Here is a 27,277-nt window from a genome sequence, read left to right on the forward strand (position 1 = left end):
CGGGGCGGAGGTATAACATTTCATTTCACACTCCGTCACAGGCAAACCAGAATGTCTGGGTGGGGTGCGTCTCCGGATAATTCATTATTAAAGCTTACGCCATATTTTATTAAGAATGTTAAAGGCAAAAAGGTTACTCATTTGTCTTCTGTAATCCTAACGGAAAAAAAAAAAAAACAGTTTCTGCAGATTTTGGATATGCTGAACTACTTGCAGACCATTCGCCGCATATAGCACTGCGCTAGGCTGGCTTGGCTGCGTGAATCGCCGTACCTGTACAGTGGTTCGCAGAAGCGCTCCTGGGGGCGTGTGCGTGCCGCCGGAGGCGCGCTTGCACGCCCAAATACGCAGCGGGGAAGCCGATCCATGGGGCCGTTGTTCTCTCTGGAATGAACACAGAGCACCCATAGGCGTGCGCACAGGGTGTGCCAGGTGTGCTTGGGCACACCCTAATCATCCTATGTGGCGCAGATTCCCCCTGTTTAGACCCTAAAAATATTGTAAAAAAATAATGAAAAAAATAAAACTAAAAAATTATTTAAAAAAAATGAATAAAAAAAAAACGACAGTCACCATCCACTGCCCTACTGACACCAATCTCTGCCCGACTGACTGAAATGTAACCTCTTCCCGTCTGTGTTATAGTCAAAAGACGGCTACAGCTCCCTGCGGAGCGCGCCTAGCTCGTTCTGTGATCAGCGAGTCCATGAGACTTGGCTCATTACAGATTGGAGTAAGGGGCCAATCCCGGCCCCTTACCACATGATCAACTGTCAGCCAATGACAGCTGATCACGTGATGTAAGCAGCAGCTGGCGTCAGCATGAAGAGTAAAAACAGCCAATTGCCGCTGCTGTCAGAGGGATATCGGGCCCGAAGAGGAAAGGAGCATCTGTGTCCACCAGTGCCACCTACCAGTGCCACCTATCAGTGCCCACCAGTGCCACCTATCAGTGCCAATCAGTGTCCCATCATCGGTGCTGCTTATCATTGTCACCTACCAGTGCCTATCATTGCCCATCAGTGCCACCTATCAGTGCCCACAAGTGCCACCTATCAGTGCCACCTATCAGTGCCACCTATCAGTGCCAATCAGTGTCCCATCATCGGTGCTGCTTATTAGTGTCACCTACCAGTGCCTATCATTGCCCATCAGTGCCTCCTATCAGTGCCCACCAGTGCCACCTATCAGTGCCAATCAGTGTCCCATCATCGGTGCTGCTTATCAGTGTCACCTACCAGTGCTTATCATTGCCTATCAGTGCCACCTATCAGTGCCCACCAGTGCCACCTATCAGTGCCAATCAGTGTCCCATCATCGATGCTGCTTATCAGTGTCACCTATCAGTGCCTATCATTGCCAATCAGTGCCACCTATCAGTGCCCACCAGTGCCACCTATCATTGCCCATCAGTGCCCACCAGTGCCACCTATCAGTGCCAATCAGTGTCCCATCATCGGTGCTGCTTATCAGTGTCACCTACCAGTGCCTATCATTGCCCATCAGTGCCACCTATCAGTGCCCACAAGTGCCACCTATCAGTGCCAATCAGTGTCCCATCATCGGTGCTGCTTATCAGTGTCACCCACCAGTGCCTATCATTGCCCATCAGTGCCACCTATCAGTGCCCACAAGAGCCACCTATCAGTGCCAATCAGTGTCCCATCATCGGTGCTGCTTATCAGTGTCACCCACCAGTGCCTATCATTGCCCATCAGTGCCACCTATCAGTGCCCACAAGTGCCACCTATCAGTGCCAATCAGTGTCCCATCATCGGTGCTGCTTATCAGTGTCACCTACCAGTGCCTATCATTGCCCATCAGTGCCACCTATCAGTGCCTATTAGTGCCACCTATTAGTGTCCTTCAGTGCTCATGAGTACCATCTATCAGTGCCACCTACTAGTGTCTTAAGTGCCACCCATCGGTGCCACCCATCAGTGGCACCCATCAGTGCCGCCTTATCAGTGCCCATCAGTGCAACCTATCAGTGCCCATCAGTGCAGCCTATCATTGCCTATCAGGGCCCATCAGTGCCGGCTAATCAGCGCATATCAATGAAGGAGAAAAATGATCTGTTTGCAAACTTTTTATAACAAACTATAAAAACTGTTTTTTTTTTGTTTTTTTCAGAACTGTTGGTCTTTTTTTGTTTGTTCAGTAAAAAATAAAAACCCTTCAGTAGTGGTAAAATACCACCAAAAGAAATTTGTTTGGAAAAAAATGATAAAATGTCATTTGGGTACAGTGTTGCATGATCGCGCAATTGTCATTCAAAGTGCAACAGCGCTGAAAGCTGAGAATTGGCCTGGGCAGGAAGGGGGTTTAAGTGCCCGGTAGGCAAGCGGTTAAATAAAATCCAAAAAATAAAAAATTCAAACCCGCTTTTCACTGTCCTCTGAAAAGTAATTCTCCTAAATTGCTTTTCGGGGGGGGGGGGGGCAGTAAACATTGCCACAAGTGTGAATGGATTGTAGCGGAACAGCCTGCGTTCTCTTTCAATCTTCTGCATACACATAACTGTAGATCAACACTTACAATGAATCGATCGATTTTTCTCTTCCATTTATCTGATACGTTACGCTCTGCCTGTCTCTTTTCTTCGTTCCGCAGTATTTGAGAGCTCAGAGAAAATTATCATCGTCATGGAGTACGCCAGCAATGGAGAGCTCTACGACTTCATCAATAACAAGCACCAGATCCCCGAGAGCGAAGCGCGCCGATTCTTCCGCCAGATTGTGTCCGCGGTGCACTACTGCCATAAGGTAAATAGATTGCCGCAATGACTATTGTTACCGGATTGTAGATATTCTTCTATTGAAAGTGGTACTAAATGATGGGTGATTTTTTTTTACCTTAAAGTGATTGTAAGCCCTTCCGTATACTCAGTGAAGTGACTGACCTGAGGTAATACACAGAGATGAAACAAATCCTCCTACATAAGTTGTACCTGTTTATCTGCAGCCTTCTCTCCCCTACAGCCATTCAAAGTGCAGAGTTTATAAAGCTTGTCTGAGCTGTCAGAAAAAAAAGGAGCAGGGAGCTGAAGTTACATTCTGCAGAACTCAGTGAGGAGAGCTCTGAGAGTTGATTGGAGGGAAGGAACAACCCCCCCCCCCCTCACGCAGCATGAACAGAGCTGAGGTTGTCAATTACAGGCTGTGTGCTGGAGATCCCTCTCCTGTCACCTTTTTTTTTTTGTCTTGGAGTCAGGAAAACTTGTCAGAAGTATTTCATACTGATAGCAGAGGAAGGAGGCAGCAGAGAGAAATGGCACTCAGTGCTCTGGACTGAGACAAGCACACACTATACAGCGGAATGCTTTGTTCATATTTCATGTCTGAGATTTACAATCACTTTAACTACTTCCTGACCACCCGCCGCCTTTTTGCTGCGGCAGGGTGGCTCTCCTGCGCAAACCAACGTAGAGCTACGTCGGTCGCGCGTGGGAAGCTAGGGGGCGAGCGCCCCCACTTGACAGCGGGGAAGCCGATGCACAGGTCAGGCGGCTCCGATTGCCGCCGGCCACCCGCGATCGTTCCCCGCTGAGAGAGAAGAACGGTCAGCTGTTGTAAACACATCTCACCGTTCTTCTCCCTGAAATGATCACAGAGCTCCTGTGATCCTTCTATATAGGATCACATGCCTCTATGATCATTTCACAAGCCCCCCCCCCCACAGTCAGAAACACTCCCCTAGGCTCACATATAACCACTTGATCACCCATAGGGTTAACCCATTCCCTGCCAGTGTCATTATTACAGTAACAGTGCATAATTGTAGCACTGATTACTGTAGTAATGTCCCCCCAAAAGAGTCAAAAATGTCATTCAGGGGTCCGATCTGTCCGCCGCAATGTCGCAGTTTTGCAAAAAATCGCAGATCGCCGCCATTACTAGTAAAAAAAAAAAAAAAACAATAAATATGACATAAATCTTTCCCGTAGTTTGTAGATGCGATAACTTTTGCGCAAACCAATCAAAATACGCTTATTGCAATTTTTTTTAACAAAAATATGTAGCAGAAAACAAATTGCCCTAAAATGTTAAAAAAACTTTGATTTTTAATTTTTTTTTTTTTTTAGGGAATGTTATATAGCAGAATGTGAAAAATATTGTTTTTTTTTTTCAGAATTGTCGCTCTTTTTTGTTTATTGCGTAAAAAATAAAAATCGCACAGGTGATCAAATACCACCGAAAGAAAGCTCTATTGGTGGGAAAAAAAGGACATCGATTTTATTTGGGTACAGCTTCGCATGACCGTGCAATTGTCCGTTAAAGTAACGCAGTGCCAAATCGCAAAATAGGGCCTGGTCATTAAGGGGGCAAATCCTTCCGGTCTTAAAGTGGTTAATGTATCCTGTGCATTAGGCCCTGTTCACACCTGAGCGTTTTTGAGCTCGCCCCCAGCACCGCTCTCACGAATCGATCGATTCGCACAGCCGAGCCTGCCTGCCGCAGTATATATACGACGGGCGGCAAGTGGTTAAGTTCACACGTTGTGAGGCTGATATAATGCACATAAGGCACTAAGTGAGTCTAATTACCACCTTAATCAGCCACAGAACCTTGTGTAATCAATGTGTGTCCTTGTTTAAAGGGATGAGGTGGCAACCCTACTAGAGATGCAGGGATTTTAGTGTTCAGGTGGACTTCTACTTTGAGTCTGCTGCAAAGTATGGAGTTCTGGCCATTCAGCCCCATGTGCTACCCTCCAAGATCGCCAATTAATGAATAAGTAACAAAGTATCCTGTGGATAGTTTGCCAAGGCACACATTGCTAAAGATGACGGCACGCCGTCGGTAAACCTCTAACACGTGCCGAGTCTTTCCTAAATAATAAAAACCATTTCTCTGCTGACCTGTGGTCACCACATCAGCTGCTTTTATGAAATGACCACATCCTTCCATGGGGTCATCTGAGAACACATCCAACCAATGTATGCACTGTTATATTCTTATTCTATATGTTTGCATCTCTTACAGTGCCTTGTTTCTGTTAACATTTTTATATTTTTAACATATAAGCAGGGCTTTTTTTTTTCTCAGAGAATAAGTGCAGGTACCCCCTTTTCCAAGTTACCCCTTGTCTTCACCCCCTCTGAGCATCATCCCTTGTTTTCACCCCCTACCCACCTCTGAGCACCGTCCCTTGTTTCCACCCCCTACCCACCTCCAACCACCGTCCCTTGTTTCCACCCCCTACCCACCTCCGAGCACCGTCCCTTATCTCCACCACCTACCCACCTCCGAGCACCGTCCCTTGTCTCCACCCCCTACCCACCTCCGAGCACCATCCCTTATTTCCACCCCCAACCCACTTCTGAGCATCATCCCTTTTATCTACCCCCTACCCACCTCCGAGCACCGTCCCTTGTTTCCACCCCCTACCCACCTCTGAGCACCATCCCTTGTTTCCACCCTCTACCCACCTCCAAGCACCGTGCCTTGTTTCCACCCCGTACCCACCTCCAAGCACCGTCCCTTGTCTCCACCCCCTACCCACCTCCGAGCACCGTCCCTTGTCTCCACCCCCTACGCACCTCCGAGCACCATCCCTTATTTCCACCCCCTACCCACTTCTGAGCACAGTCCCTTGTTTCTACCCCCTACCCACCTCCAAGCACCATCACTTGCTTCCATTGTTTCCACCCCCTACCCACCTTCCAGCACCATCCCTTGTTTCCACCCCCTACCCACCTCTGAGCACAGTCCCTTATTTCCACCCCCGAGCACCATCCCTTGTTTCCACCCCCTACCCACCTCCGAGCACCGTCCCTTGTTTCCACCCCCTACCCACCTCCGAACACCGTCCCTTGTTTCCACCCATACCAACCTCCAAGCACCGTCCCTTGTTTCCATTGTTTCCACCCCCTACCCACCTTCGAGCACCATCCCTTGTTTCCACCCCCTACCCACCTCTGAGCACAATCCCTTATTTCCACCCCCGAGCACCATCCCTTTTTTCCACCCCCTAACCACCTCCGAGCACCGTCCCTTGTTTCCACCCCCTACCTACCTCCGAGCATTGTCCCTTTTTCCACCCCTACCCACCTCTGAGCACCATCCCTTGTTTCCACCCCCTACCCACCTCCGAGCACCGTCCCTTGGTTCTACCCCCTATCCATGAGCTGATGGATAAAATGGGAGTATGGTTGTTAGGTGTGGGTAGGATAGGCTTCTCTGAAGAGGAGGGTTTTCAGGCAATGTCTAAAAGCTAATAGAGTAGGAGATAATCGGACAGATTGGGGTAAGAATTTCCATAGGATTGGAGAGGCTCTGGAAAAGTTCTGGAGGAGAGTATGGGAGGAGGTGACGAGGTAGCTAGAGAGCAGGAGGTTTTGAGAAGAGCTAAGAGAGCGATTAGGTTGGTATTAGGAGACTAGGCTAGTGATGTAGCTAGGGTCTAAATTGTGGATGGCTTTGTAAGATGTTAGTATTTTGAGATGAATTTGTTGGGTGAGCGGAAGCCAGTGGACGAATTGGCAGAGAGAAGTAGCGATTGGTAAGGTGGATGAGTCTGGCAGCACCATTCATGATGGATTGAAGGGGGGATAGCCTGTGTAGAGGTAAGCCAATGAGAAGGGAATTGCAGGAGTCGAGGCGCGAGATGACCAGGGAGTGAACTAGGAGCTTTGTTGTGTCATTGGCTAGAAAGGGGCGTATTTCGGAGATGTTGCGGAGGTTGAAGCGGCAAGATTTGGACAGTGATTGGATATGGGGCTTGAAGGAGAGTTCAGAGTCCAGGTCTTCACCTAGGACCTTGGAATTCGGGGATGGGCTGATAGTTGTGCCATCAATTTTGACAGAGAAATCATGGGGAATGGAAATTAACATTTTCGGACATATATTTCAAGGGACTTTATGTTGGACTATTTTATGTACCTGGTGGTGTTTTTAACCTTCGTGCTCCTATCACCATTTGTCGCATTATGAAGATAAGGAGCAGGCAAACACATGGCGCGAATCCAAAATGCCTCCAGATCACTATTAAAGGCAATCACCCCAAATAGGAGGGAAACCTTTTGAACCTCAAGGAGTTTTTGAAATATTAAACAGGAAAATGCTGTGTGGCCATCTGATTATAAAAAGATTCCTAGCAGAGATCTGTAATATCCAGAGTGAGCGAGGAAGAGACGCGACTTGGCAGAGGAGGAAGTGTCAAGGCTTAAAATGTAATGTATTTATCCATTGATCAGTGTTTAATATACACAGAAATATCTGGTGTAATGGAACAGACATCCTTTTTAGGACCGCCGGTGGTTTGGAAAGTAAATATTGACCTGTGATTCAGTGGTATAGAATGTACGTATGCGCTGCTTAGGATATTTATACGATATGGCCAGGGTATGAAGTTTATTTCAGGACTCAGCAAGAAAGGAATTTGCAATTGGCTGTCTCCGCAGAGATTAACTCAGCGTCAACGGCGTCTACACCACACTGGTTCTCTTCAGCGATTAAGAAGCTATTTCTCTCAATGATGAGGCAATAGGCACTTGTGGAACGACCAAGAAGAGGTGGCCAGTGTTCAAGACATTGCTTCACTTGTGAATTTAAGTCTCCCAAACCTAAATTCTTAGCAGTCAAAGCAAGTGGAAAATGTCTACTGTGCAATAATACTTTCAAGCAGTTAGCGGTTAACTTACTTGATCAATGGGGCCTCAATTGTGGCACCTAATATCACCAAAAATGCAGCACATGATGTACAGTGTAATGCAGAGACTACGGGTTTGCCTTAGGAGATTATCAAAGACTGGAGACATGCTACAGGGATTGGCAAAGACTGTAGACATGTACCGGGATTGGCAAAGACTATAGACATGTATGGGGATTGTCAAAGGCTGTAGACATGTACGGGGATTGGCAAAGACTGTAGACATGTACGGGCATTGGCAAAGACTGTAGACATGTACGGGGATTGTTAAAGACTATAGACATGTACGGGGATTGGCAAAGACTGTAGACATGTACGGGGATTGTCAAAGACTGTAGACATGTATGGGGATTGTCAAAGACTGTAGACATGTACGGGGATTGTCAAAGACTGTAGACATGTACGGGGATTGTTAAAGACTGTAGACATGTACAGGGATTGGCAAAGACTGTAGACATGTACGGGGATTGGTAAAGACTGTAGACATGTACGGGGATTGGCAAAGACTGTAGACATGTACGGGGATTGTCAAAGACTGTAGACATGTACGGGGATTGTTAAAGACTGTAGACATGTACGGGGATTGTTAAAGACTGTAGACATGTACGGGGATTGGCAAAGACTGTAGACATGTACGGGGATTGGCAAAGACTGTAGACATCTACGGGGATTGTTAAAGACTATAGACATGTACGGGGATTGGCAAAGACTGTAGACATGTATGGGGATTGTCAAAGACTGTAGACATGTACGGGGATTGTCAAAGACTGCAGACATGTATGGGGATTGTCAAAGACTGTAGACATGTACGGGGATTGTCAAAGACTGTAGACATGTACGGGGATTGGCAAAGACTGTAGAAATGTACGGGGATTGGCAAAGACTGTAGACATGTACGGGGATTGGCAAAGACTGTAGACATGTATGGGGATTGTCAGGGTTTAGGGTGTTCGTTTTCTGAAAAGGAGAACTTACACTTTAAGCTTTAACCCAGTTTTTCTCAACTTGGATTCCTGCTGGGGGTGCTAGGGGTTCCTTGGGCAGTGAGCAATGGTGGATTAATATCCCAACCCAACTCCAGTAAAAAATATATTTCTTTTACTTCAGAATACCAGATACTTTTATAGCTGTCTGTGACCCCACATTTTTTTTTTTTTTTTTTTATAAAGCAAAAAAAAACTGTTGTCACAGGGATAGGACAGAACACACTGCAGTACTGACCTCATAATCTCCTTTACTGAGAAAAAGTATTTTGGTGCAGCCTGTGTCCCTAGTAGAGACATTTCCCACCACTCCACCTTTTGACAAGTGAGAGTAATTCTCCCTAATCGGGAGAAAGACAAAAACCTGGGAGAAGGTCAAACACTTCCTCAATCTGCCCAGAACAAAAAAGTTTTGTCTGCATTTGGGCTTCAAACCAAACATGTCTTCCAGCTCTACTATCAAGATGATCACTACCATCTGTCCTCGCCAAGTCTGTGAGGTCCAACCATTAACGCGCTATTTCATGATCCACTTATGATCATTTTAAAGAATAGTAAATGGAAACCAGCCCTAAAAGGAGTTCCAATTTCTTTGGAATTTACTAGAAGTGTGGAACTAGTAAACCTTAGAGAGATAAACGTTGGACTCAGTTGAAGTTAATGGCCCATGTCTAAGGTGGAAAGTTCAAAAGAACAATGGGAAGTCTATTACACGGAGCACGTAGGAATAAAGGAATCTCCTTAGGTTAGAATTTTTGTTGATGGAGCCAGTTTGCGGGATACGATGATTTATGAGATGGTTAAGAATAAAGACTTTATTAGCTGACAGCTCAAAAGATAATTGTGATATGACGGCAGAGGAAGACAATGAAATAAAGGGAAATTTCTTGATGACGACAACCATTCATAGCGTTGAATTTAGCACTGCAGGCAGAACATTTTGGATGTGCCCACAGATCAACTTTAAATTTGCAAGCGATTAGGTCAAAACAGTGAATCCCTCCCTTTACTCCTCTTTCCTCTGTTCGAGCCCCATAGGCTTATAAACCCAGTCTAGATATATATGGCCCATATAAGACTATGGGTATGCTCCAGTTTGGCCAGAATCTAAAAAAAAGGAGACAGCCACCGCTCTAGAACTAGGGCCGGCCATACACGCTTCAAATCTCGACCGGCCAAGATTCAAACCATGTACAGGCAGGCTGAATGTACCAAGTTGATCTATCAATCAATTTGGGTACAACCAGCAAGCTGGATTTACTTGCGGCTGCTATAGCTTCTTCCAACTCCCCCGCCCCTGCTGGGAGAACACAATGTCTCGGCAGGAGGGATTCCAGTGTCAGCACTGTCTATGGCCTGCCTTGGGAAAGTCAACAGCTGTTGGTGAAGGGGGGTTAGGTGTGTGTTGGTTGTTGGGGGGGGGGGGGTATATAAAAGTACAGCTGCACTTTAAGCAACATTACCCAGGATGAGAATTGAGACTTTTGTGGCAGCAAGACTGAAAAGCCATAGTCTACATAGTCTAGTGCAGTGGTGGCAAACCTTGGCACCCCAGATGTTTCGGAACTACGTTTTGCTTGATGCTCAACTACACTGCAGAGTGCATGAGCATCATGGGAAATGTAGTTCCAAAACATCTGAGGTGCCAAGGTTCACCATCACTGGTCTAGTGCAAGGATTCTCAACCTTCTTACCCCAGAAAAAACCCTAAAATAATTTTCTCAGGCAACCCTTAGTACAACCAATTCTTAATGTTTCAATGGCAACAATGTCTTTTAACCACTTTACCACCGGAGGATTTTGCTGTCTTCCGTCCAGGCCACTTTTTGCGATTCGGCGCTGTGCAACTTCAACTGACAATTGCGCGGTCGTGCGACGCCGTACCCAAACGAAATTTATGTCCTTTTTTTCCCACAAACAGAGCTTTCTTTTGGTGGTATTTGATCACCTGTGCGATTTTTACTTTTTGCGCTATAAACAAAAAAAGAGCGTTTATTTTGAAAAAATAACAATATTTTTAACATTTTTTTATATGAAATTCCCCCCAAAAAAGATGTAAAAATCAATTTTTTTAAAAGATTTTGGCCAATTTGTTTTCTGCTACCTATGTTTGGTAAAAAAAATCGCAATAAGCGTATTTTGATTGGTTTGCGCAAAAGTTATTGCGTTTACTAACAAAGGGAAAGATTTCTGTCATTTTTGGTGTTTTTTTTTTAACGCGTAATGGCGGCGATCTGCGATTTTTTTGCGAGACTGCGACATTGCGGCAGACAGATCGGACCCTTGACTGACATTTTTGACACTTTTGGGGGTACCAGTGACATTACTGCAGTAATCAGTGCTATATATATGCACTGTTACTGTAAAATTACACTGGCAGGGAAGGGGTTAATTTTATTGGAGAGGGAGGGGTTAATGTATGCCTGGTGCTTACTGACGTGTAGGGGGGGAGGTGACTGAGTGAGCCAGGGACAGATCGGATGTCCAGCTATGCTGAACAGTCCGATCTGTCACTCCCTGTCACTATGGAGATCCGCCCGCTTGTGTTTACACAGGCGGGCGGATCTCCACACTAGATCCCCGGCGATCGGGGGAAAGAGCAGCGGCGATCGCCGCTGCTCCTCCCCTGGCCCGACTCCCGCTGTGAATGAAAACAGCGGGAGCGAGCCTCCGGCGGCGCGCAAGCGCCGCCCAGAAGGGGGAGTGTCTGACGACGTAGTACTACGTCGTCAGACGATAACGAGCCACTCAGCCGCAGTAATATTACTGTGGGCGGTGGTAAAGCGGTTAAAATTGGCGGTCAGAAGGAAGAATACAACCCTTGAAGTGGTGGTCAAAATGCCACTCAAATAGGCCGCTCCTGGGCAAAGTGACATAGTACTACGTCGCTCACTCAGGAGACTCTAGGGGGCGAGCGCTCGCCGGCGGCGGCGCACATCCACCCCCCCCTTGTCAGCCGGGGAGTTTTTTTGTTTATAGTGCAAAAAATAAAAATCGCACAGGTGATCAAATACCACCCAAAGAAAGCTCTGTTTGTGGGAAAAAAAAGAACATCAATTTTATTTGGGTACATCGTTGCACGACCACACAATTGTCCGTTAAAATCACGCAGTGCCGAATCCCAAAATAGGGCCTGGTCATCGAGCAGCCAAATCCTCCGGGGCTAAAGTGGTTAATATACGTATTTTGTGTGTTGCCTCATCTAAAGTCCCATGACCTGTGTATTTTTTAGAAGAGCAGGGATTTCAAATCCCCGTACCACTAAGCCGTCTGCGTGGGCACTGACAGCTAATCACACATGGAGGTAAGTACAACCGATATAGGGTGGGGGGGGGGGGGGCAGTTGTAGAGTGTTAGTTCATCTTCTTATATATTCTGAAAAGGTACACTAGCAGCTTAACTCCAAGCAACTATAAAAGACCCCCATTTTAGCAGCTTTATATTCATTAACGCATCATCAAATTATTTTTTTTATGCAAGCAAAGTACTTAGTTTTGACAATTTATACTTGGTATCAGCCTATTGCAATCTCCTATATAGCAGAGCTCAGAAGGTAGAGAGGCAACGCAAGGAGCTAGTCCGCCTCTCTGCAGCACTCACATGCCTACAAGGAATATGACGATAAGAGGAGAGAGCAGAGTGATGGAAAGATCAGCTAATCAGTCTACTGCCTCTCCTTTCACTGTCCAATCACAGGCTGGGGGAGGGACAAGACCTGTGAGTGTTGTTTAGTTGCAGCAGAGAAAAAACAGGTCTCCTGCCTAGTGCTGTGTGGCAGAGCTGTGTGAATCTCAGGACTGGACTGACAGAAATACAAATCTTTTGGTAAAATAACTCCTTTAACTACTTACCGACCGCCCTATAACAGTTTTACTGCCACAAGGGTGGGCGCGCAAGATCACATACTGTATATGTACATGATCCTGCGCTTCTGGGTAGCGGGCGCGACTGCGCGCCGCTAGTGGCTTGCTCCTGCTGTGATTCTACACAGCGTGAGCTTATCAATGGGTCCCGCAGACCCGATGTCAGCTGGCACCTGCTGATCGTTCGGCCAGATAGAATGGCAGTCTGCCTATGTAAACAAGACAATTGCCATTCTGTCACTACAGAAGGCATGGATCCTGTGTTCCTGCAAAGCAGTGACATTGATCCTTGCCTTGCACTAGTAAAAGCATCTCTCTACACTACACTAAAACACTGGCTAGGCACACAATTTACCATTTGATCCCCCTGATGGTAAATTGGAGCTCCACCCAAAAGGGGAAGCTCCGCTTGTTTGTTCCTCCCCCCCCCCCGCTGACTTTTAATCCCCCCCCCCAGGCTGGAGTTCCACTTTAACCCCTTCCCAGCCAGTGTCATTAGTACAGTGACAGTGCACATTTTTAGCACCAATCACTGTATTGGTGTCACTGGTCCCCAAAAAGTGTCAGTTTTGTCTGCTGCAATGTCATAGTCCCGCAATAAGTCACTGTTTGCCGCCATCACTAGTAGAAAAATTTTTTTTTATAAAAATTCCATAAATATATCCCATAGTTTGTAGACACGATAACTTTTGTGCAAACCAATCAATATACGGTTAATGGGATTTTTTTTTACCAAAAATATGTAACATAGTACATATTGGCCCAAACTGATGACGAAATTCGATTTTGTCCATTTTTTATTGGATATGTTTTATAGCGGAAAGTAAAAAATAATGTTTTATTTTTCAATATTGTCGGTCGTTTTTTGTTTATAGCGCAAAAAATAAAAACGACAGAGGTGATCAAATACCACCAAAAGAAAGCTCTATTTTTGGGAGGAAGCATTTTTTATTTGGGTACAGCGTCGCACGACTGCGCAATTGTCAGTTAAAGTAAAGCAGTGCGCGAATTGCAAAAACTGGCCTGGTTATGAAGGGGGGGGGGGTAAATCCTCCGGAGGTCAAGTGGTTAGGAGCATTTCGACGTGCCTGGAGCTCCTCTTTTTCTAAATACGTCCCATAGTTTTCCTATTATGTCCTCTCCAGCTTGTGTGTTGTGTTTCTTGTTGAACAATAACAGACGGGGCCATTATCAGGTTTTTTTTTTCTTAATTTGTTCCATATTGATGTTTTACAGACCTCTTGCCTGCCAGCGATAGGCGTCGCTGTCTTGGGAAACATTATGTTAGTTTCCTGGGTAACCTCATGGCGTTGGGCCGCACGTTTATCTCCCATACCATATACTTCTGTAGTTGGGCTTCCTCTCCTTCCAGTCAATACTTTGTTATTTCTGGCGGAGGACACTGGAAATAATAAAAAGCAAGCCTCTAAGGCCGGCAATAAATCACACAGCGAGCGGCGCAGGTTTAGTCTATTAGTAACCGCAAGCGAAAGGAAGCGTTCTTTAGAAAGCGAATATTTAATGCCACAAAACGTGTTCAGCTCTGCGATGTGCCAGCAGCTCTGCGACGTGCCAGCATACAACAATAAGCAATATATGGATTACCTGTGCTACTTTCTGTTGGAGATGTCATATTAGGGTAAAAGACATTAACCACTTAAGGATTGGGCCTATTTCTGACACTTGTTGTTTACAAGCTAAAATCGTTTTTTTTTTTTTTTTTGCTAGAAAACTACTTAGAACCCCCAAACATTTTTTATATATGTATATATATATATATATATATATATATATATATATATATATATATATATATAGATATAGATATAGATATAGATATACTGTATTTTCTGGCATATAAGACTACTTTTGAACCTCAAAAAAAACGCCCAAAAATGGGGGGTCGTCTTATACGCCGAGTATAATATCTCCAAGGTAACCTAAGTATAAGTATTACCGGTAGATGAAAATTAGGGGGGTCATCTTATACGCCGGAAAAAATATATATCTATATATATATATATATATATACATATATTTTTTTAGCAGAGACCCTAGAGAATAAAATGGAGATCGTTGCAATATTTTTTATAACACCGTATTTGCGCATCAGTCTTCCAAACGCAATTTGTTTTGGAAGGAATTCACTTTTTTTAATTAAAAGATAAGAAAACAGTAAAGTTAGCCCAATTGTTTTCTATAATGTGAAAGATAATGTTACGCCGAGTAAATGGATACCCAACATGTCATGCTTTAAAATTGCGCAATTGGAAAATTGCGCACGCACTATTCTTCCCATTGACACCAACAACGTGGCACTATTCTTTCCATTGACACCAATGATGGGGCACTATTCCTCCCACTGACACCAATGATGGGGCACTATTCCTTTTATTGACATTAATGATGGGGCACTATTCTCCCCGCTGACACCAATGATGGGGCACTATTCCCCCCACTGACACCAATGATGGTAAACTTTACCAAGGATGGGGCACTATTCCTCCCACTGACACCAATGATCGGGCACTATTCCCCCCCCCTCTGACACAAATGATGGGGCACTATTCCTTCCACTGACACCAATGATGAGGCACTATTCCCCCCGCTGACACCAATGATGGGGCACTATTCCTCCCATCCGACACCAATGATGGGGCACTATTCCTTCCACTGATACCAATGATGGGGCACTATTCCTCCCACTGATACCAATGATGGGGCACTATTCCTCCCACTGATACCAATGATGGGGTACTATTCCCCCCGCTGACACCAATGATGGGGCACTATTCCTCCCACCGACACCAATGATGGGGCACTATTCCTCCCACTGATACCAATGATGGGGCACTATTCCTCCCACTGATACCAATGATGGGGCACTATTCCTCCCACTGATACCAATGATGGGGCACTATTCCTCCCACTGACACCAATGATGGGGCACTATTCCTCCCACTGACACCAATGATAGGGCACTATTCCCCCCACTGACACCAATGATGGGGCACTATTCCTTCCACTGACACCAATGATGGGGCACTATTCCTCTCACTGACACCAATGATGGGGCATTATTCCTCACACTATTGTTGTGATACAAATTAAACATTTTATTTTTCTGTTCTATTTTTCAGAATGGAATCGTTCACAGGGATATAAAGTTGGAAAATATCCTTCTTGATGAAAACCTGAATGTAAAAGTAAGTGGAAGAATGAAAGAAAACTGGTTCCTGTAGCAGCAAAAGTTGCCTTCTGTTTTCATATTGTCTGCCTGCTCTTGTTTTTGGTTGTAACATGACAAAATGTGGAAAATGTGAAGGGGTGTGAAAACTTTTTTCAAGGCACTGTATCTAAAGCCTAGTAGACACTAATAGAAAAACGAGTGAACAATTGCATTTTTCCGCATCCTCGTCCCATGTTGAAAACAAAAATGCCTAAAATGGAACGAAAATTCTTGGTCAACAAAGGGCAACTTCCCCCCGTACGTAGCGACAGTCTGCGTCTAGCCTATGGTCTTATTTTGTTTTCAATCATGCGTGGACTCGCAAATTCAATTTTGATAGGATGAATACTGTACTAATTAAATGAAAATTGGACGTATGATAACTAATGGGAAAAATTTCCAACAAGTCCCTTAGGAAATATTCTTCTGAACAGTCATTATCGGCTGCTTTAACCACTTAAGGGATTTATATAGCTTGTTTGTTAAGCCAACTGTCAGGTCTAAAGCCCTCCAAACACTTCCACAACCACCATAACATAACTTCCCCTCCACATGCACCCGAGCCATATACAGGCATACCCCGCTTTACGTACACTCACTTTACGTACACTCATGAGTAAGGACACAGCTTGGTCAAATTGACATGGCACTACTCCCATTTTTTAACATTGGCATCTATGGGGAAACTTGGTCTGCTTGACATGGCACTGCTGCCGGTTTTCAACATTGGCGTCTATAGGAAATCTTGGTCGGCTTGGTAAGGCACTGCTCCCTGTCTAACATTGGCATCTATGGGAGATCTTGGTCGGCTTGGTAAGGCACTGCTCCCTGTCTAACATTGGCGTCTATGGGAAATCTTTGTCAGCTTGGTAAGGCACTGCTCCCTGTCTAACATTGGCGTCTATGGGAAATCTTGGGCGGCTTGGTAAGGCACTGCTCCCTGTCTAACATTGGCGTCTATGGGAAATCTTTGTCAGCTTGGTAAGGCACTGCTCCCTGTCTAACATTGGCATCTATGGGAAATCTTGGTCAGTTTGGTAAGGCCCTGCTCCCTGTCTAACATTGGCGTCTATGGGAAATCTTGGTCGGCTTGGTAAGGCACTGCTCCCTGTCTAACATTAGTGTCTATGGGAAATCTTTGTCAGCTTGGTAAGGCACTGCTCCCTGTCTAACATTGGCGTCTATGGGAAATCTTGGTCAGTTTGGTAAGGCCCTGCTCCCTGTCTAACATTGGCGTCTATGGGAAATCTTGGGCGGCTTGGTAAGGCCCTGCTCCCTGTCTAACATTAGTGTCTATGGGAAATCTTTGTCAGCTTGGTAAGGCACTGCTCCCTGTCTAACATTGGCGTCTATGGGAAATCTTGGTCAGCTTGGCATGGCACTGCTCCTGAGCCATAAGTGACAGGGACACCAGACTTAAGGAACACCGAGAGAGGACACAGGACTACAACATATCCTATTTTGTGGTCGGCCAGCTTGCCTAGGTAATCTACCATGTCATAGTCCCAAGTCCCCTTAACATGCTTCCCAAATTTGGTGTCCTTTTCAGTTATGGTTTGGGAGCAGTGCCATGTCAAGCTGACCAAGATTTCCCATAGAGTTAATGTATTTATATGCATTGAGAAACCAGCGAACATCCATTTACTGATCTTTCTTTTGTGCTACTGACCCAAAAGCAACGTGTAAAACCTCAGTCACAGGTCTCCATGTCACTGTCCCAGCCAGTATAGCCAGGAAATAAGCTAATGGAACACAATCTTTGTTTCATTAGCTCCACTGGAGCACAAGAGAGAAAAAAAGTTTAGAAAAAAAAAAGGAAAAAAGTACAAAAAATTAAAGCTACACCGCGACATTTAAACCCCCCCCCCCCCACCACCCACATACATGCACGTACAAAAATAAAAGCACGCATCTAGGGTGCCTACACACAAAAATGTTGATTGTGCTACACATGCTGCCAACTGCTGATAATTCTAGGGACATTATTTACTGTTATCTCTAAAATGATGACCTGTAAGCATTGTCTATGGAAGACCCAATTTTTATGGTTTGACATGTTGGGTATCTGTTTACTCGGTGTAACCTCATTTTTTAGAGTTTGCAAAAACATTAGGTAATATGTTATGTTTGTGTTCCCTAAAATTAAATTTAGTTTATTTTTTACTGAACTTTTGCATGGAACTTCGACTATTTCATTCTTTAGGGCAGTGGTCTCCAAACTGCGGCCCAGGGGCCGTATGTGGCCTTTCGCTTACTTTTATTTGGCCCTTGGGGCAATATTCCTCCCACCGTCAGCAACAGTGGGGGATAATTCCTGCCACTGGCACCAAAAATCAAGCACTATTTTTCGCACTGACACCAATGATGGGGCAATATTCCTCCCAATGATACCAATAATGGGGCACTATTCCTTCCACTGATACCAATGATAGGGCACAATTCCTCCCACTGACACCAATGATGGGACACTATTCCTCCCACTGACACCAATGATGGGGCACTATTCCTCCCACTGATACCAATGATGGGACACTATTCCTCCCACTGACACCAATGATGGGGCACTATTCCTCCCACTGATACCAATGATGGGGCAATATTCCTCCCAATGATACCATCGATGGGGCACTGTTCTTTCCAACTGACACCAATGATGGGGCAATATTTCTCCCACTGATACCAATGATAGGGCACTATTCCTCCCACTGATACCAATGATGGGGCAATATTCCTCCCACTGATACCAATGATAGGGCACTATTCCTCTCACTGATACCAATGATGGGACACTATTCCTCCCACTGACACCAATGATGGGGCACTATTCCTCCCACTGACACCAATGATGGGGCACTATTTCTTCCACTGACCCCAATGATGGGGCACTATTCCTCCCACTGACACCAATGACGGGGCAGTATTACTACCCCTAATGGCAATGATGGGGCACCATTCCTCCCACTGACACCAATGATGGGGCAATATTCCTCCAACTGACACCAATGATGGGGCACTATTCCTCCCACTGACACTAACGATGGGGCAGTATTACTACCCCTAATAGTGATGATGGGGCACCATTCCTCCCACTGACACCAATGATGGGGCACTATTCCTCCCACTGCCCCCAATGATGGGGCACTATTCCTCCCAATTACACCAATGATGGGGCACTGTTCCTCCCACTGACACCAACGATGGGGCATAATTCCTTCCACTGACACCAACAATGGGGTAGTATTACTCCCAATAAAAGCAATGATGGCGCACTATTCCTCCCACTGATACCACCGATGGGGCATAATTCCTTCCACATACTTGGTACTGTTTGCCCTCTTGTTGTAAAGCGCTGAGAAAACTGTTGGTGTTATATAAATCCTGTATATTAATAATAATAATAATAATGATAATGTTTAGGGGTTTTAACTAATCTTCAGGCCAAAAATTTTTTTTTTTAAACGTGTAAAGTAAAAATGTAAAAGGCTCTGGGATGGAAGTGGTAACCTCCAGCATTTGGAACAATACTGACATTTTATTCCTGAGAATTTAGTTTGAGACAATGGTTCCCAGCATGCATCCTATAGACGAGACCTTGCAAGAGACGAGAATGCACATGGGCCTCGAGCTGCACAGCCCCCCCCCCCCCCCCCCCCAACTCCTTAACAACCGTGCACTTTTCTTTTTCCCAGTGATAAATGGTGGGAACAACTTTGCCAAGCCAGAGCCAAGAATTAACCTTTTTTTTTTTTCTTTTTAACATATCAAACAACTCCAGTGCAAATGGGCATAAACAGCTTAAAGACACATTAACGTCTAAAAATAACACAGAGCAGCCATTGACTAACTTCCTGCTGTTCGGAAAGCCTTTTAAGGAAGGTATCACAGGTTTAACATTGTGCAGAGGAATGCCGGGAATGTCTGTGTTTTAGCATTGTACCAGGGAAAGAAAAAGCAGCATTTAATTGGATCCTTCTTCAGTAATTCATCCTATTCCTGACAAATAGCAGGATGTATTAGCATTCCTGGAATTTTCTTTTCTAGGAAACATTTCCAATTCTTTCTGCACTTTGTCTCCTGTTGTTGTTGTTGTGTCGGAGAAGAAATGTATATAGAAGGGGATTACTTACAACTGACCCCCATGTTTAACATCATATTAAAGTGTTACTAAACCCAGGTCTATCTGGTCTCCCCAGGACTCTGCATTCACTATATCTGCTCTCCCCAGAAGCCTGCATTCACTATATCTGGTCTCCCCAGGACTCTGCATTCCCTATATCTGCTCTCCCCAGGAGCCTGCATTCACTATATCTGCTCTCCCCAGGAGCCTGCATTCACTATATCTGCTCTCCCCAGGAGCCTGCATTCACTATATCTGCTCTCCCCAGGAGCCTGCATTCACTATATCTGCTCTCCCCAGGAGCCTGCATTCACGATATCTGCTCTCCCCAGGAGCCTGCAGTCACTATATCTGCTCTCCCCAGGAGCCTGCATTCACTATATCTGCTCTCCCCAGGAGCCTGCATTCACTATATCTGCTCTCCCCAGAAGCCTGCATTCACGATATCTGCTCTCCCCAGGAGCCTGCAGTCACTATATCTGCTCTCCCCAGGAGCCTGCATTCACTATATCTGCTCTCCCCAGGAGCCTGCATTCCCTATATCTGCTCTCCCCAGGAGCCTGCATTCACTATATCTGCTCTCCCCAGGAGCCTGCATTCACTATATCTGGTCTCCCCAGGAGCCTTCATTCACTATATCTGGTCTCCCCAGGAGCCTGCATTCACTATATCTGGTCTCTCCCTCCTTTACCATGCCCGCAGCACTGCATCTCCTGTAGTATGCCCGCAGCCCTGCATCTCCTTTACCTTCTCCTGTACCATGCCTTTACCATCTCCTGTGCCATGACTGTACCATCTTCTGTGCCATGCCTGTACCATCGCCTGTACCATCGCCTGTACCATCTCCTGTAAAACTAATACAAAATGATAGTGTCTTCCAAGCGTATCCACAGAATCATCTTGACCAAAAATGTACAATAAAGTGACATCAATTGGTCATCTAGTATAGACAAAACTTAAATGCCACAGTCAAATATGGACCATTAAAGCCCAACTCTGGACATGGGGTCCCCCCCCTGCATAGGAGGAGCACTAATGCAGACATCCAAAAAAATAATTATGATGGGGATAATTATTTGATGCACATTCTGGTTGCTTTGAATTGCCTCTCAGTTGCTCATGGAATCGTTCGTGAGCGACATCAAGTTGTTTTCCGCAATAACTTTTATGGGGAAGAAGGAACAAACAAAAGCTTGTATACATGAGTCCGTAGGGTGATGTCTTTTTTGAGTAGTGTTCCGTTCTTCAAAAATGCATTTAAACTCCAACCACGATTGGTAACAGGGCTGCTCACAATTCAGCAGTGGTGATGCCGTGCGCGTCCAAACTCCCGTATGCAGCAATTTTGTTCTATTTGATGGAATGAAACATCAAATTGCCCCTTTGAAAACCACAGGTGGCCGTGATCCGTGGTTTCCAGCATAAACATTTGGATCTAGGTGTTATAATATATACTGTATATTAAGAATATATATTTTATTTCTCTTGTACTTTGTTATGTAAAGAAATATTGATTATGTTTGTGTTGTTGTTTTTTTAAGCTTGCAGATTTTGGACTTTCAAACCTCTATCATAAGAGCCAGGTCCTGGAAACATACTGCGGGAGCCCTCTCTATGCTTCTCCAGAAATTGTCAGGGGTCTTCCTTACCACGGCCCAGAGGTAAGAACTTAAAACTTAGTTTTTCTGCTTGCTACTTGCAACATTTTAACTTTTTTTATTCATTTTTGAGGTGTCTTCTCCTGATTACATAAAGGTCATGTAAACCATGAGTGACACATTGGGGTTGATGTAGGCAGGCTCAGTCTATTATCTCCACTGCAGGTGGCGCTCGATCACAACAGCATTGCAGAGGGAGAGGAAGTCAAGAGGAACCTAGTTCCTCTATGGTTTCCTGGGTCACAAGAGGGCAGCTATCCGATTGGATGCTGGTGCCCCATGTGACTCTGGCTGGCCATCTTGGGTCAGGCAGAGGCTGTTTAAAGAGGTTGTAAACCCATTCAAATTTTTTTTTTTTGCAACCTGAAAGAGAAACACATAATGAGCTAGTATGCATCGCATACTAGCTCATTATGAAATACTTAGCTTAGAACGAGCCCCCACCGTGCCGCCCGCTTATCTGTATGACAGGCGACTGAACATGATCAATGTTCAGTCGCCCGTCTTCCGGGATCGCGGCATCCGGCCATCTGACTGGCCGGAGCCGCGGTGACTTCACTCCCGCGCACGCGCGCGGGAGCCGACGGTCACGGCACCGGGCTCTGAAGGAACGGCACCAGCGGCCGTTCCTTCAGAGCGCATGTGCCAGTGATGTCACTGGCTGCATGTAAGGTAAATATCTCCTACACGGTACATGTTTAGGAGATATTTACAGTACCTATAGGTAAGCCTTATCATAGGCTTACCTATAGGTAAAAGTTGCAGAGGAGGGTTTACTTCCTCTTTAAGATCCTGGTTCCCAGTCTTGGCACACATTTCAACTGTGGCTAGAGTAGGGACAGGTCACCCATCTGTCAGGGACTGTGCTTAGCATCAGGGAGAGGTTGCTGAGGAGTAGGGAAAGTGCAGGGACACGCCATCCTTCCTGGAAGCCTCCCTACTTGGGTAAGGATCAGCCAGGCTGCAATCTGCCCCTTGAGATAGATGCTGTTGGCACATCTGAGACCTTTTGCTACTACTCATTGCTGTTATGTCCAGTGAGTGCTCCCAATGGGGCTGCTTTCCCTTTAGGCTTGTTGTATTTTGTTGAACTTCAATTACAATATACTCTATATTGTCAAAAGTATTGGTATGCCTGCCTTTACACGCACATGAACTTTAATGGCATCCCAGTCTCAGTCCATAGGGTCCAATATTGAGTTGGTCCACCCTGTGCAGCTTCTGGGAAGGTTGTCCACAAGGTTTAGGAGTGTGTCTATGGGAATGTTTGACCATTCTTCCAGAAGCGCATTTGTGAGGTCAGGCCTGGCTTGTAGTCTCCGCTCTAATTCATCCTAAAGGTGTTCTAGCGTGTTGAGGTCAGGACTCTGTGCAGGCCAGTCAAGTCCACCCCCATTTCGCTCATCCATGTCTTTATGGACTTTGCTTCAAATATCAAATTTTCTTGATGGTGGATGTCATTCTGAAGGAGTAGGTGTTCCTGGGCAGGTTGTATTTGCAGAAAAGAGATAATGATGGGAGCCTGGCACTCCACAATGTCAAATGTTAAAGAGTCACCTGGATTGTTAATTAAAGGGTATAAGGGGGGTCTTCTGTCCGTGCAGACACAATCCAGTGTAGTTCAGACTGCCATCCTCAGAAAGTGCACATGCTCTGCAAGGTATACAAGAAAGAGAGGGGGTAGGCACCACTAAGTGCAGTATTAAATTAGATGTATTTATTACAAGTGGTTAAAAATACTTACAAGAGTGTAAATTGTCATGGGCACATCTAAAGTTAAAGGGTCTGGCTGTTCCACTGTGTTCCTAAGGACTGGATTGCTCCTAATGCCACTGTAGATGGAAAGCTGGCTGTCCTCTCTGGTGCTTCCGCATTGGGCCAGCATGGAACGCGAGGGCGGAAGTGACGTCACCGGTACGGGGCAGGGAGTCCAGAACACTTGGTCAATGGAGACAGAGAGGCTACGCGCTCGGAGCCGATGGCTCCTTCTGAAGGCCTCCAGAAGGTGACGTCACTTCCGCCCTCGCGTTCCATGCTGGCCCAATGCGGAAGCACCAGTGAGGACAGCCACCCTTCCATCTACAGTGACGTTTGGAGCAATCCAGTCCTTAGGAACACAGTGGAACAGCCAAACCCTTTATCTTCAGACATCTTCATGACAATTTACACTCTTGTAAGTGTTTTTAACCACTTGTAATAAATGCATCTAATTTAATACAGCACTTAGGTTGTATTTGCATACCGACTGCTCTAGATAATGCCCACATGTGATGCTGAGCCTCTATGATTGGAAGAACTGAAATCCAATGAATAAAAAGGGTGGACCAGGGACACCCAGGCTGGGGAGGAAGGAGCTAGAAGATAGCCAGGAAATGAGACGGGCTATATCTGACTTCTAATGCACACTGTGAGAAGCTCACAGTGTGCAGTAAAATCAGAGTAAGTAATTTCAGTACCTGTACAACTGTGCAAATCTGAAGAGAAGGCTAGAGGTAAGCTTTAAGCATGTTTTTCACATTTAGTTGTTCTTATTTCTGCAGGTTGATTGCTGGGCTCTGGGAGTACTTCTCTATGCGCTGATCTATGGAAGTATGCCGTTCGACAACAGCAATTATAAAACATTAGCAGAACAGATCAGTAGTGGCCAGTACAGACAGCCTCCTCATATATCAGGTAAGTGATGAAAATCCACTGCAGATGCTGATTATAGGCATATGTGAAGTCTTTATTAAAGTTATAAATTCTAAATTCAGAACTTAAAATGAAAATGTACTTACCTCTTAATTTATGATGGATGTTAGCATGGCTACATTCATTTTGATATTTTTTTTCTGACACCATGCACACATGAAAACAATGATAGTTCTCTTATCTCTATTGAAAACATTATATTATTTTATTGTGCCCATGCGGTATCTGTATGTTAGTAGAGTTATGGAACAAGATTGTTGAGGGTCATGACACCATGGGGTACTAAAAGGGAGATGGGCAAGGGTAATTTCCAGAAGGGATGGTTGAGGGAGCTAACAGCATGGGGAACCAGAAATGGTGGATGAGGGTATTGGCATCATGGGCTACCAGCAGGGGATGGTTAAAGGTTCTGGCATTATGGGGTACCAGAGGGAATTGGCAAGGGTTAGGGCAGTATGGGGTATCAGAAGGGATGAGTGAAGGTCCTTGCTGGATTTTCAAAAGGAAGGGTCGAGGTTGCTGACAGCATGGGGTAACAGAAGTATTGGCAGACGGTTAGGACAGTACAGGTTACCAGAAGGTATGGGCAAGGGTCCTTGCTGGATTTTCAAAAACAATGGTCGAGGATGCTGACAGCATGGGGTACCAGAAGTGTTGCCTGAGGGTCTTGGCTACATGAAGTACCGGAAGGGGTGGTCGAGGGTCCTGGCATTATGGGATATCAGAGGGAATTGGTGAGGGTTAGGGCAGTATGGGGTACCAGAAGGGATGGGTGAAGGTCGGTACTGGATTTTTAAAAACAATTACCAAGGATGCTGACAGTATGGGGTACCAGAAATGTTAACTGAGGGTTAGGGCAGTATGGGGTACCAGAAGGTATGCGCGAGGGACCTTGCTGGATTTTTAAAAAGAATGATCCAGGATGCTAACAGCATGGGGTACCAGAAGTATTGCCTGAGGGTCTTGGCAGCATGAGGTACCAGAAGGGGTGATCGAGGGTCCTGTTATTATGGGGTACCAGAGGGAATTGGTGATTATTAGGGCAGTATGGGGTATCAGAAGGGATAGGCGAAGGTCCTTGCTGGATTTTCAAAAACAATGGTCGAGGATGCTGACAGCATGGGATACCAGAAGTGATTACTGAGGGTCTTGGCAGCATGAGGTACCATAAGGGGTGGTCGAGGGGGCTGTCAGTATGGGGCACCAGAAGGGATAGGGGAGGGTCCTTGCTAGAGTTTTCAGAAAGAATGGTCGAGGGCGCTGACAGCATTGGATACAAGAAGTGGTGGATGTGTGTTTTGACAGCATGGGGTACCTAAAGGGGTGGGTGAAGGTCCTGGCCTCATGGGTTACCAGAGGGAATTGGCAAGGGTTAGAGCAGTATGGAGTACCAGAAGGGATGGGCAAGAGTCCTTTCTGGATTTTCAGAAAGAATGATCGAGGGTGCTGACAGCATGGGGTACCAGAAATGGTGGGCAAGGGTCTTAGAAGTAACGAGTACTAGAAGAGGTGGGCAAGGGTCCTGGTAGTATGGGGTACCAGAAGTGGTGGGCAAGGGTCTTAGAAGTAACGAGTACTAGAAGGGGTAGGCAAGGGTCTTGGTAGTATGGGGTACCAGAAGTGGTGGGCAAGGGTCTTAGAAGTAACGAGTACTAGAGTGGTGGGCAAGGGTCTTGGTAGTATGGGGTACCAGAAGGGATAGGTTAAGGTTCTAGAAGCATGGATTACCAAGGGGGAATGGGCAGATCTCTTATTAATGGCTTGCACCATGAGATATCTTCACAGCTATACTACCTGTGGAGCTTGGAAGGGGAATGGGTGGAAGATACCCTATATTTCTTATTGGTGGTGGGATAATGCCTGCTTATCCAACTTCTTTCGCACATATGTAGCTTTTTTCATTTTAAAGAAAGCCCGTGGTTGAATTGTTTTCTTTTTTGGCACGTATAATTTTGTAATAAAAAATATTTTATATATATATTTATTTTTTTACAGGAGCCTGTGGACTGATTGACTGGATGCTGACAGTAAATCCAGCCAGGAGAGCGACTATTGAAGATATTGCCAATCACTGGTGGGTTAATTGGGGGTATGACTCCATGGTATGTGACTGCCATCTAGTACCTGAATGCCAATCTCCTCTGCTAGCGCGATACATCGAATGTCAAAACACACCTGGTTTCAAAAGCACAAAAACAGAACAAAGCAGAGTCCATTCCAGAGAAGATGAAGAATATGAAGGCTGCCTGAGAAAGTCCAAAAAAGAAAATGACATCAATCAGTCCCAACAAGAACTCGAAGCTATCGCTTCCAGAAAGAAACCAAAAGGGATCTTGAAGAAAAGGAGCAGCTTTGACAGCTCGTTATTAAACTCCTCCAATTTCTCTGAAAACTTGTCTCCGAATTGCATGGAGCTCAGCCAAGAAGCAAAAACCACATCTGCCTACGAGTCTCACATATCAACGAATGTCGAATGCACTTTCAACAAGCCGAAAAAAGGAATACTAAAAAAAACATATGAAAGGGAATCGGGATATTCCTCTTCCCCGGAGAGGATAACGATCTCAGAATGCCAGAAGGTCTACCATAAAGCAGTCGACGAAAAAGGAAGGTCAGATAGGTACACGAGGAGGAAAAAAGGCATTCTCAAAAAGAACGGACGGTTTTCAACCAGTTTGGATCTACCGGCGGACTGTTCGTCCCTCCGGCTCTCAGACTCCTTGGAAGACCTAATCTTCCCCAATGCAGAGGCTCCAAAGAGCCCTAGCCGGCCATCCAGTGTGATTAGCGATGACAGCTTTCTCTCCAGTGATTCTTTTGACCTGCTAGATATGACTTCTGAAACAAAGTCCCATCTTTTCTCCTACAGCCCGCACACCAGTTTCTACAGTTCCGAGGAAGATGACGCCTTATCGGGCAAGCTTAGGGAGAAACTTTCCAATCAAAACCATAAACTATAACATTTCAGAGAGTACCTTATTGTGGACTGAAACTATGACAAAGAAAGTAGCATTGAATAGACTAATTCAACCACTTCTGTGAAAAGACTGCATTATATTTGTAATTTTATGTCATTTTATGTG

The 27,277-nt window shown here is 45.4% G+C and overlaps 1 protein-coding gene across 1 annotated transcript in view; it reads left to right on the plus strand.

Annotated features, from left to right (window-relative positions):
• Positions 1-27,264, plus strand: part of LOC309561912 (NUAK family SNF1-like kinase 1) — a 61,609-nt gene extending 34,345 nt beyond the window's left edge. The window contains exons 3-7 of the mRNA XM_082265977.1: positions 2,614-2,765; positions 15,640-15,705; positions 21,387-21,506; positions 24,044-24,176; positions 26,190-27,264. Of these exons, the coding sequence (XP_082122103.1) occupies positions 2,614-2,765; positions 15,640-15,705; positions 21,387-21,506; positions 24,044-24,176; positions 26,190-27,154 (1,436 nt within the window). The 3' untranslated portion in view covers positions 27,155-27,264. The remainder of the gene's footprint in view (positions 1-2,613; positions 2,766-15,639; positions 15,706-21,386; positions 21,507-24,043; positions 24,177-26,189) is intronic.
• The last annotated feature ends 13 nt before the right edge of the window (positions 27,265-27,277 follow it).

Source organism: Pelophylax lessonae, assembly GCF_965119305.1.
Source record: "Pelophylax lessonae genome assembly, chromosome: 8".
NCBI classification, from domain to species: Eukaryota; Metazoa; Chordata; class Amphibia; order Anura; family Ranidae; genus Pelophylax; species Pelophylax lessonae.